Genomic DNA, 12455 nt, shown 5'->3' with positions numbered 1-12455 from the left:
CCTTTTGCAGACTCACTCGCCAAATCTCGGCAATAACTGGAGTGTTTCTGCATCGGCTATGGGCCAAACATGCATCTGCTGGCAAAGTACCTGAGTGGGCATGCCCTCCAGCAGCTAATTAACAAGGTGGCACAAAAGCACAAAGACAGCAACAGTTAGTACTAAAGGGAACCAGAAAGGTTTTGATAAGGTGATTAGAACACACCTTTAAATACACTGATGAAGATACTGAGCCTCAGTAGCTAGAAGAACTCTGTGTGTGTGTGTCAGTCATCAGGGCAGTTTCTTTTAAGCAGTTAGCTGACCAAGCTATCTGAAGCAGTATCAACTGCAGAACCCTGTGGGGAAGACTGTGCAGCACGTTACTCTCTGGGCAACACGACTAGGGGGCCTCGGCATGTGGCTTTGACAGACAGGAAACATACCTAGGAGATAAAGTGTAGAGAACTCTCAGTGACACTTTTCAGTACTGCCACACCCTGCAAGGAGGAGCCTCTGAACTTCACAGCTGGTACTTTAAGATTCCTTAGAACACTTGTCATGCTTGATTGATTACATACCTTCTTCAGGACAGTGTTAGCTCAAGTTAGCCCAGCTCACACCACAACACAACCCTGCAGCTCCACAGGATGAGAGCAGCTGGGTTAGCAGCACAGTGTTTGGATGAGCAGCAGAGTAGCCGAATCCTGCCCCTGCATTACTGGCTGAGCATCAGCAGCGCCCTGTTGATGGCACAGCTAGCTGGAGTTTATAGCTCTCTGGGTGTGCACAGGAGCCTGGTTAGGAGCACTTGCATTATACCATGAGCTAACACCTCAGCGAAGACAAGCCCTTACTCCCCTAGCACCCCTCATGGCCGGAAGTGACTAGAGACATGAGGGTTGCCAACATGTCTTAAAAAAGCTGCAGCTCATACCCCACTAGCCCCTCCACAGAGAACCCTCATCCCTGGGGGCTGCCAGCAAAGCAGCGAGACCTGGAGAGGGAAAACTGTGGAATATGCAGAATTTTATCTAGATTGTGGTGGTCTTGCAGCTCTCCTTCCTCTTTGTGAGCCACACAGGCTGAATTTTAACCTGCCCCATTCCCTGGAAATTCTGCTCTGAAGTCTAAGGAATCTGCTTTAGAATTAATAAGAGGAAGAGCTTCCCATCCCCCAGCTCAGAAAACCTTCTAATCAAATAGTGCACTAAAACACATTCACACACAGCCTTGATTCAGAGGCAGTCCTGGGAGGGAAACACTCAGCATGGGGTCCACCCCCCAGAAACACAGTCTCTCTAACCGCTCCCGTAGCCAACCAGCAAAGGAGGGGCAAGCACTGGGCTACAGATGAGCCCAGTGCCCTGCAAGCATTGCACTGGCTACCACTCTCAAGCCTGAGAAGCAGCGGACCACCAATTCAATTGCTGTGAACCTCTAATCACTGCCTTCTTGTCCCTGGATGCAGCTACTAGCTCTGGCTTTTCCAAAGCAGTTGGATGGCATTTTCTTCTCCTGGTATGATGGCACTTCTGTGCCGATCTGTAATATGCCAGTCTGAGGTACTTGGTCCATCCAAGGTTAGAGTCCCCAAATAATACTACTGCACAGATTCTATCAGGTCTCTAACCATTAAATGACGGGGGCCTTTCTATAGAAGGCCACTCTGGCAGGGCTCAGCACATATGAGCATGAGCAGCCTACTGACTGGACCAGTTACCCAGTCCTCACGCTAACTGCCCTTTGCCCACATCTCATGAGACCTCCACATAAGAGATGCTGGAATGTAAGAACAGACACACTGGGTCAAGACCAATGGTCCAGCTAGCCCAATATCCTGTCTGACAATGGCCAATTCCAGATGCTTCAGAGGGAATGAACAGAACAGAGCAATTTCAAATTATCCATCCTGTCATCCAGTCCCAGCTTCTGGCAGTTAGAGGTTTGGGGACACCCGGAGCATGGAGTTGCCTCCCTGACCATCTTGGCTATTCTCCAGGAACTTATCTAATTCCTTTGTGGCCTTCATGACATCCCCTGGCAATGAGTTCCACAGCTTGACTGCATGTTGTGTGAAGAAGTACTTCCTTACGTTTGTTTTAAACCTGCTACCTATTAATTTCATTGGGTGACCCCTGGTTCTTGTGTTACGTGAATAGACAAACCCCAGAAAGACACTCACTTGAGCCATGGGTCACTAGATAACGTACAGCTGATGCACTAGCAGATTTACAATCCCCACTAGAAAGCAAGAAGCATCTTGTAATGCATTCCAGATTGTAAAGTGAGGGAGGCTGACTTCTGAGCTCTGGCATCTCAGAGCCGTCTCTCTTATGACTGAGGTGAAATGTACAGGACAAACTTCTAAAAATGTACAGTCACTTGTTCTTCTGTACAAGAGGCTCAAAAGGAACCTTACAATATGAGACAAGGAGTGAAAGAGGAACAGATGGAGGAGGAGAAATATTAAGTCTGGCACATAAGACCTGAATAGGTTTCAGAGTAACAGCCGTGTTAGTCTGTATTCGCAAAAAGAAAAGGAGTACTTGTGGCACCTTAGAGACTAACCAATTTATTTGAGCATGAGCTTTCGTGAGCTACAGCTCACTATCCGATGAAGTGAGCTGTAGCTCACGAAAGCTCATGCTCAAATAAATTGGTTAGTCTCTAAGGTGCCACAAGTACTCCTTTTCTTTTTGCGAAGACCTGAATAGAAACTCTCTCTGCTTCTCATCCAATAATTAGAGACCAGCCTCCAATCCCATCAGCTAAAAGTAATGCCACGGGGATGTTTAAGTGACAAGTGCATTTTTTGTTAAAAGCAATAACTGTGATTGGAGCTAGTGAAGTGACGTGAAATCTTTTCCCAGCCACCGCAGAGCAATGCTGACTTCTCTCCAGAGGTCCCAAAGGCTCAAATTATCAGGTTACAGCTGAGCTAGGGTAAATCAGCATTCTTTGGCAGCTCTAGTCTTCATGCTGGGGTTCACAACAATTGTGCATCACCTGGAGCCCTTCATGTTATAACCCTAGCAACCCGGCAGCAGCACTACTGAGTCCCTTTGAAATTCAGAGGGGGGTTCAAGGATATGGGTAATGGGCTGCATAGCCTTTTTACTCTAGGTCACCAATTCTAATGCAGTCCAGGTGGAACATGGCCTCATTAGACCCCATATAATGTCTGTTTGGTGCTGTATGTGAAAACGTGTGTTCTCAAGCCAGTTCCGCAGCCCAAAAAATCAACATAAAGCTGACATTTATGGGCAGCCATAGCAAAACAAACAAATGCCAAGATGGGAATGTGCTGAACTGCACTCTGCTACTGAAGGAGGCATCTACACTGCCAGTGCCCAGAATGTACCCAACTACAGCCTATGGGCAGTTCTTACACATCTCTGTACCCTGATGGGAATCAGTGCATTATGCTTGGCCTGATACTGTAATATATTACTACACCGTGACTTTTGAATGGAATCCCCTTGAACACAGCAATTTTATCTTGGCAGTCCCAAAGCACTGACCATCCACCTGGAATTACTCGTTCAAGCTCTTGGAAGGCTGGGTTATTTTATATTTCTTGTCTGAGCATGTCAAATAATGGTAGTCCTAGAGTCACATTTGCTTTGCATGGCAGAACATTATGCAATCTCTTGTCATGTTGATCACTTTTACACCAATTACTTCCAAAAGGATTGAACTCTTAAAGCTCTGGGGCATGATGCTCTGCTACAGAGACAAACCCAAAGGGAAGTCCTTGTCCCTTATAGATGTATCACCAGTCACTGGCTGTGACAGAAAAGCCCAGGAAGTGCTGGAAATCACCCGGCAAGGTTTCATGAGATTTCTAGCTCAGTTTGCAAACTAGAGGTTCAATGCAGCCAAGCCTTCCACTGCTGACTCAGGACTCTACCACATGTCAGCAACTTTCAGGCTTTACATTTTAAAGGGTTAATGTAATCATTAGCAGCAATCACTGGAAGAAGGTACCTCAGAATCAGCCACAGGAGCACAGGAAGGATTTAGAAAGCTGAACTAGAATTAGAACATCTAGCCTCGGACTCCTGCAGGATTTACTCCGACAGCCTCAGGTCTGCTGCAAGACGGTAGATTCTGGAGGCAGCAGCTACACTTCAAACCCACCCCTGTTCTGGCAGCCATCTGTCAGAGTACAGGAACATAAGAAAGGCCAAGCTGGGTCAGACCAGAAGTCCATCTAGCCCAGCGTCCTGTCTTCCAACAGTGGCCAATGCCAAGTGCTTCAGAGGGAATGAATAGAACAGAGCAATTTCGAGTGACCCATCCCATCATCCAGTCTCAGCTTCAGAAAGTTGGATGTTTAGGGACACCCAGAGCATGGGATTGAATCCCTGACCATCTTGGCTAATAGCCACTGACGGACTTTAAAAGGAAGCTCTATTGGCAGCTTCAGGCATCAGTTCTCACTAGAATCATAAATGTCGTTGAGAAAGGCAGCCCAGGGAAGGCAGTAAAAGAGCAGACTCACTCCTTCTGGCTCTCCAGAGCTTAGAAGCTACCCAGACAGCTCAGTGTGGGAACTGTAGGTCTTAAAATGGAATTACCTCTCCAGAAATCAAGGTTTCTCTGTCTGCTTTCCTGATGCATTTTGCAAACTAAGATTCATTTTTCTGTTCGGTTTAGAAGAGAAATCGCTCAGTTTCCCTTATTTGCAACCACAGATTACTAATGACAGAGTCATTCTCTAGACCAGCAGATAATTTATGCTCTCAACGCCTTTTAATCACAAAGTTGTATAATAAATAAAAAGACAACAATCTAAAAATACCAACATCTCCATATCACAGCATGCAGACTTCAAGGAAACAGCTTCCCAAAGGAATAGCAAACCTGAACCACATTTTACCTTCAGCAAGAATCAAATCCTTTCACAGTATTAAACAAATTATGCGTAAACTGCCTTCTGCCTTCCTGATACAGCAGTGCACTGGACGGCTAAGACAGTGAAATAAAATACACCCCATAATTTACAACCCTTCTGAATATAGCTTTATGGTTTTCTTACTGCTATAATCTTTCAGATAATGCAGTCACCCTCATCACTAACAGTGGGTTAGTTTGCTGCATATTTCAGCTTTCCACAGATAAATTCCTCTTTTAAGACCCTCTGGATCTGCCTCCAATCACCAGCAACTCTCCCATCACATTCTTTGCACCAGTATGTAGAGGCTTTGCTTCAGAAAACAGGTTTTCAAGAACTTTCATAAAACAAGGCTCTTGACAAATAAGTAGTCTGTCCAGGTCAGGATGTTCAGGGCACAGGAAATGATGCTGTGAAGCCATCCCAACTTCTTTCAGACCAGTTCTCAAACTTTTGCATTGGTGACCCCTTTCACACAGAGCAAGCCTTTGAGTGTGACCCCCCGCTTATAAATTAAAAACACATTTTTTACATTTAACTATTATAAATGCTGGAGGAGAAGGGGGTTGGAGGCAGACAACTCATGACCATGTAATAACCTGGGTCACGACCCCGTTCCAGATCATCCCATCCAACCTGCAGTCCCAAAGTGTGAGAACTCAATGTTCTTTGCAGAATGCCACCCACACACAAGCAATTAGCAGTTTGATTCCAGTAACTTTACAGAACAAACTCAAATCCATCACCTAATACTTATTCCCACAAAACCAACACAGCAGCATGGGCCTCTAGTTAAGGAAGGACTGTTTTGAAGAGCTCACAGCATGTGCCTCCACCTTCATGCAAACAGAAAACTTTGGCTGGTTGCTTTGCAGCCCAGTGTTTAAATTTAGTCTGTTCCAGTGGTGTTGGAGTACATCAGTCACAAACCTTACTGCTCAAGCACCCACGGACAAGTCTGTACAGCTACATTTTTAGTTACAGGCCCTCGGCTATAAGGGACTTCCAACCACAAATACTACCTTACGGGTTCAGTTGCAGACGCTGAGCCACTCAGCAACTGCAGAATAGCAGCAGCATCTCTACTGGAGGCAAAGCCACAACAACAGACTTGAGTATCAGAATTGCACTAAAGCTTTCACCATGGGCTGGGGCTTAGCAGCCAGCAGATGCTGCTGCTAGCATGTGAGCCAGGCAGTGAACGATCCCCCTAAGAAAGAAAGGGAGGCACCAAATAACATCTTCACTTGCGGTTTGTGGCCCTCAGGTTACTTCTCATGAATTTCCCTAAAACAACAGGCAAATCAGGCATGGCCTTACACCCACTACCACATCTTTCAACCATGGGAATGCAAGTACACTTCAATTAGGAGATCCACTACAAGGGCTGGGGTGAGGACGTGTCCCCGCTAACACTGGGCTACTTAGAGATGACAGACTGTGAAACAGGAGTTTCACTCTAGCAGCCCTACAGACAGCATCTCCAAAGAGGACTCAATGGCTATCCCCACTGCTCTGCTTCTGTATTACAGAGAACCCAACCGGGACAAATGCCACAGAGTAGGAGCTTTGAAATGCAAATGAAGGAAAACTGCATGTGATAGAGCTGTTCAGTTTAGGACCACACACGAAATCAGCAGGAAGGAGCTTGTTTTTCAGGCACTAACTTAACCTACAGAGCTGCACCTGTGAACAGAGCTCCCCTGCCCAGGGACGGGGTACGAATGAGCACAGTTGCAGGAAAGCAAGATTCTGCTGGACCAACCCAAAGTAACCAAGTATCTAGCTCAGATGTAAACACTGGCCTGCTGCTCCTCCTACACACACACTCCCGCCCTGCAAGCCCACCGCTGAGGGGATCATACTGCACCATGAGCCAGAAAAGTTCTTAATTTCATCGCCCACCCTTTGCCTGTAGGCCACACACAGGCAACTCTCCATGCCACCAGGAGTTCAGAGCCCGGACGTACGCTAACAGCAACATGACGGGTCTGGACAGGCCAGAGCAAGCGGGGGGCCACGCGTGTGAGGCGCTGTACGGACCTATCGGCCCACGCAAGCCGCGGACCGGCTTCAGGGACTGTCCCGGGGCCACACCGGGAGCCCGGCGGAGCTGAGCACTAGGCCCGACCCCCGTCTCGCCCAAGGGACCCAGGTCCTGTCCCGGAGCCGGCAGCAGAGCGGGGGGGGGGGGTTGTTGTCTCTCACAGCCCCCGGCCCGGGGAGGGGGGGGAGGGGGGGGTTGCTGTCTCTCACAGCCCCCGGCCCGGAGGGGGGGGGAGGGGGGGTTGCTGTCTCTCACAGCCCCCGGCCCGGAGGGGGGGGGAGGGGGGGTTGCTGTCTCTCACAGCCCCCGGCCCGGGGGGGGGGAGGGGGAGGGGGGGTTGCTGTCTCTCACAGCCCCCGGCCCGGAGGGGGGGGGAGGGGGGGTTGCTGTCTCTCACAGCCCCCGGCCCGGAGGGGGGGGGAGGGGAGGAGGGGTTGCTGTCTCTCACAGCCCCCGGCCCGGAGGGAGGGGGAGGGGAGGGGAGGGGGGGGGTTGCTGTCTCTCACAGCCCCCGGCCCGGAGGGGGGGGGAGGGGAGGGGGGGTTGCTGTCTCTCACAGCCCCCGGCCCGGAGGGGGGGGAGCGGAGGGGAGGGGGGGTTGCTGTCTCTCACAGCCCCCGGCCCGGAGGGGGGGGAGCGGAGGGGAGGGGGGGTTGCTGTCTCTCACAGCCCCCGGCCCGGAGGGGGGGGAGGGGAGGGGAGGGGGGGTTGCTGTCTCTCACAGCCCCCGGCCCGGAGGGGGGGGGAGGGGAGGGGAGGGGAGGGGGGGTTGCTGTCTCTCACAGCCCCCGGCCCGGAGGGGGGGAGGGGAGGGGAGGGGAGGGGGGGTTGCTGTCTCTCACAGCCCCCGGCCCGGAGGGGGGGGGAGGGGAGGGGGGGTTGCTGTCTCTCACAGCCCCTGGCCCGGAGGGGGGGGGAGGGGAGGGGAGGGGGGGGTTGCTGTCTCTCACAGCCCCCGGCCCGGAGGGGGGGGGAGGGGAGGGGGGGGTTGCTGTCTCTCACAGCCCCCGGCCCGGAGGGGGGGGAGGAGAGGGGAGGGGGGGGTTGCTGTCTCTCACAGCCCCCGGCCCGGAGGGGGGGGGAGGAGAGGGGAGGGGGGGGTTGCTGTCTCTCACAGCCCCCGGCCCGGAGGGGGGGGGAGGAGAGGGGAGGGGGGGGTTGCTGTCTCTCACAGCCCCCGGCCCGGAGGGGGGGGGAGGAGAGGGGAGGGGGGGGTTGCTGTCTCTCACAGCCCCCGGCCCGGAGGGGGGGGGAGGAGAGGGGAGGGGGGGGTTGCTGTCTCTCACAGCCCCCGGCCCGGAGGGGGGGGAGGGGAGGGGAGGGGGGGTTGTTGTCTCTCACAGCCCCCGGCCCGGGGGGGGGGGAGGGGGGGTTGTTGTCTCTCACAGCCCCCGGCCCGGGGGGGGGGAGGGGGAGGGGGGGTTGCTGTCTCTCACAGCCACCGGCCTGGGGGGGGGGAGGGGGAGGGGGGTTGCTGTCTCTCACAGCCCCCGGCCCGGAGGGGGGGGGAGGGGAGGGGGAGGGGGGGTTGCTGTCTCTCACAGCCCCCGGCCCGGAGGGGGGGGGAGGGGAGGGGGAGGGGGGGTTGCTGTCTCTCACAGCCCCCGGCCCGGAGGGGGGGGGAGGGGAGGGGGAGGGGGGGTTGCTGTCTCTCACAGCCCCCGGCCCGGAGGGGGGGGGAGGGGAGGGGGAGGGGGGGTTTGCTGTCTCTCACAGCCCCCGGCCCGGAGGGGGGGGGAGGGGAGGGGGAGGGGGGGTTGCTGTCTGTCACAGCCCCCGGCCCGGAGGGGGGGGGAGGGGAGGGGGAGTTGCTGTCTCTCACAGCCCCCGGCCCGGAGGGGGGGGGAGGGGAGGGGGAGTTGCTGTCTCTCACAGCCCCCGGCCCGGAGGGGGGGGGAGGGGAGGGGGAGTTGCTGTCTCTCACAGCCCCCGGCCCGGAGGGGGGGGGAGGGGAGGGGGAGTTGCTGTCTCTCACAGCCCCCGGCCCGGAGGGGGGGGGAGGGGAGGGGGGGTTGCTGTCTCTCACAGCCCCCGGCCCGGAGGGGGGGGGAGGGGAGGGGGAGTTGCTGTCTCTCACAGCCCCCGGCCCGGAGGGGGGGGGAGGGGGAGGGGGGGTTGCTGTCTCTCACAGTCCCCGGCCCGGAGGGGGGGGGAGGGGGAGGGGGGGTTGCTGTCTCTCACAGCCCCCGGCCCGGGGGGGGGGAGGGGGAGGGGGGGTTGCTGTCTCTCACAGCCCCCGGCCCGGGGGGGGGGAGGGGGAGGGGGGGTTGCTGTCTCTCACAGCCCCCGGCCCGGGGGGGGGGAGGGGGAGGGGGGGTTGCTGTCTCTCACAGCCCCCGGCCCGGGGGGGGGGAGGGGGAGGGGGGGTTGCTGTCTCTCACAGCCCCCGGCCCGGGGGGGGGGAGGGGGAGGGGGGGTTGCTGTCTCTCACAGCCCCCGGCCCGGGGGGGGGGAGGGGGAGGGGGGGTTGCTGTCTCTCACAGCCCCCGGCCCGGGGGGGGGGAGGGGGAGGGGGGGTTGCTGTCTCTCACAGCCCCCGGCCCGGGGGGGGGAGGGGGAGGGGGGGTTGCTGTCTCTCACAGCCCCCGGCCCGGGGGGGGGGAGGGGGAGGGGGGGTTGCTGTCTCTCACAGCCCCCGGCCCGGGGGGGAGAGGGGGAGGGGGGGTTGCTGTCTCTCACAGCCCCCGGCCCGGGGGGGGGGGGGGGGGGGTTGCTGTCTCTCACAGCCCCCGGCCCGGGGGGGGGAGGGGGAGGGGGGGGTTGCTGTCTCTCACAGCCCCCGGCCCGGGGGGGGGGGAGGGGGGGGGGTTGCTGTCTCTCACAGCCCCCGGCCCGGGGGGGGGGGGGGGAGGGGGAGGGGGGGGGGTTGCTGTCTCTCACAGCCCCCGGCCCGGAGGGGGGGGGAGGGGAGGGGAGGGGGGGGGGGTTGCTGTCTCTCACAGCCCCCGGCCCGGGGGGGAGAGGGGGAGGGGGGGTTGCTGTCTCTCACAGCCCCCGGCCCGGGGGGGGGGAGGGGGGGGGGTTGCTGTCTCTCACAGCCCCCGGCCCGGGGGGGGGGGAGGGGGAGGGGGGGTTGCTGTCTCTCACAGCCCCCGGCCCGGGGGGGGGGGGAGGGGAGGGGAGGGGGGGGGGTTGCTGTCTCTCACAGCCCCCGGCCCGGGGGGGGAGGGGGAGGGGGGGTTGCTGTCTCTCACAGCCCCCGGCCCGGGGGGGGAGGGGGAGGGGGGTTGCTGTCTCTCACAGCCCCCGGCCCGGGGGGGGGGGAAGCTCCGCGCCCCGCCCCCGCCCCCGGTACCTTCCAGCAGCACCTCGCGGCCGGCCCGCTTCAGCGCCTGCACGGCCTGGTCGTGGGTGGCGTCGCGCAGGTCGGTGCCGTTCACGGCGAGGATGGCGTCCCCCAGGCGCAGGGCGCCGCAGCGCTCGGCCGCCAGCCCCGGGAAGATGCGGGAGATGAGCACGGGCATGCGGTTCTCGCGCCCGCCCTTGATGCTGATGCCCAGCCCGCCCGCCTCGGCCTTCACCACCCGCACCCGCCGCACGCCCGGCGGCGCCGGCTCGGCCGGGGGCGGCGAGGGCGGGCGGGGCTCCGGGCCGCCCCGCTCGGCGCCGTGGGGCAGCCCGTTGGGCGGCGCGGGCGGGCTCGGGCGGCGGCGGCGGCTCCGAGGTGAGGCTCAGCGCCTCGCCGCTCAGCTCCGCCGCCACCCGCACCCAGCGCTCCCGCAGCAGCAGCTCCAGCAGCCCCGCCTTGGCGGCGCGCGTCCACACCGCCATCGCGCCCGCCCGCCGCGCGCGGCTCCTGCGCCCGCCCGCCCGCCGCGCGGCTCCTGCGCCGGCCCCGGCCCCGGCCCGCTCGCGCCGGCCCCGCTGAGGAGAGGGCGGGCGCGGCCCTGCCATTGGCGGAGGGGCGGGGCTCGCGCTCCCGCCCGGCCTCCTTCCCGCAGCGGGCGGGGGCAGCGCGTCGCTGGGAGCACGCCATTGGTGGGGAGCGGGAAGGGGGCGTGCCTGCAGGCCTGAGCCCCGCCCCCCCAGCGAGAGGCGGCAGGGGGCGGGCCGCCCCAGCGCCGGAAAGACGGTAAGGGGCGGGGCTTATGCCTCAAGCCCCTCCCCTACAGCAGTCATAAAACCGCCAGGTCGCTGGGGGCGGGGCTTCGGCTGCAGGCTCCTCCCCTCTCTGCCCCGGGGCCAAGGGGAGGAGAGCTACAGGCCCCCACCCCGGCAGGGTGCTCAGCCACACTGGGTCCAAGGGCAGCAGCTGCCCCCACCCCGTGGGGCCTGCCCGGAGCTCGGGCTGTCCGCACCATACCCAGCAGGTGGGCACCGGGGGGCTTTCCTATGGCGTAGATCATATCCCCCCCCCCGCATAAGATGGGTCTCCCTCCTCCTGGCACACCTGAGCCACCACCCCACTGCCCCCAGCCAGCCGCATTGCCTTCAGCACCCACCTGGGAGTCGCTGCCTCTGTCCTCCCAGCCCTGCCCAAGGTGGACTTGAGTCCAGGGCAGGGGACAGCTATGGCAGAAAACTACCATCTCCCCTGGAGACTGGAGCAGATCAGAGGTGAAGTTGGAGGCCCAGTTGTAGAAGCCCACAGAGCCCTTCTTACCCTGATAGGCGGCTCAGCGTAGCAGTGAGATAAGACCCAGCTGCTAGAGGTCAAAACTGTAGCGTGGGTTGGAAACAGTTCAGTGCAGCCTACAGTGCAAAATAATAGGGGAAGAGGGGATAGGAGTATGGCCACTAGGTCCTTCCCTCCTGAAGAACCAGAGTGTAGCCAAAGCCTAGAGGGGAACACGTAAGGGTCTTCCAGATCACCTCGCTTTGCTTCAGTTTCTTGCTCCAGGAAAAAGGTAGCCCTGAGCAAGGGGAACATAACCAGGTTTACATAGATGGCATTAGTGCAGCAGCAGATCCAATATTAAGATAGAAATTTGGTTGCAGGCCTACTTGAGAGCAGTGCAGCCCCATCAGCCTGGAGCTTGTTAACTTCCTGCCTGAGGCTGGGCCTTGGCTGCTGATCCTTCAGAGCAGGAGCACTATTTTTAACTCAAGCATATGTAATCACCAGTGATCCCAGACTCCTGAGGACACCTTTTGAGAGAGGGGAAATACAATAAACTCCTTCCAGCCCTTGGGCACTAAGCGTTCAGGCCCAGTACACTGTGATTGCAGGGGTCAGGGAAGGTGGTTCAGGAAGCAAGAACCACACTAAATTGACACTCCATTCTCATTCATGAGAATGAAGGGAATTGTGAATTAGAGCAGTTCCAAGGTTTCAGGGGGAGGCAGGAAATAGGCATTTTTGCTTTAGAAATCAAGTGGCCAAAGTACTAGGAAAAACTCAGTTTAAGAAGTCATCAAGACTAAGCTACATTTCCCCCCCTGTGTTCTAGCCCTGTCGACTGCTCAAACAGCAGTAGATACAAGTTTTATTTGCACAGTCAGGTATTTTTGCACATCAGACCTCTACTAAATATTATATGCAACAAACAGCAATAACACATGCAATGTAAGTTACTAGGATTTGGGAAT

General features: G+C 58.1%; 1 protein-coding gene across 1 annotated transcript in view; it reads right to left on the bottom strand.

Moving 5' to 3' along the window:
• SNTB2 (syntrophin beta 2) overlaps nucleotides 1–10723 on the bottom strand; it is a 48112-nt gene extending 37389 nt beyond the window's left edge. The window contains 2 exon segments of the mRNA XM_073308318.1: nucleotides 10222–10550; nucleotides 10552–10723. Coding sequence (XP_073164419.1) covers nucleotides 10222–10550; nucleotides 10552–10697 — 475 coding nt within the window. The 5' untranslated portion in view covers nucleotides 10698–10723.
• Nucleotides 10724–12455: the final 1732 nt, after the last annotated feature.

This window comes from Lepidochelys kempii, chromosome 12, assembly GCF_965140265.1.
Source record: "Lepidochelys kempii isolate rLepKem1 chromosome 12, rLepKem1.hap2, whole genome shotgun sequence".
Lineage (NCBI taxonomy): Eukaryota > Metazoa > Chordata > Testudines > Cheloniidae > Lepidochelys > Lepidochelys kempii.
Note: the sequence above shows the minus strand (reverse complement) of the source record. Positions and strands in the feature narration are given on the sequence as shown.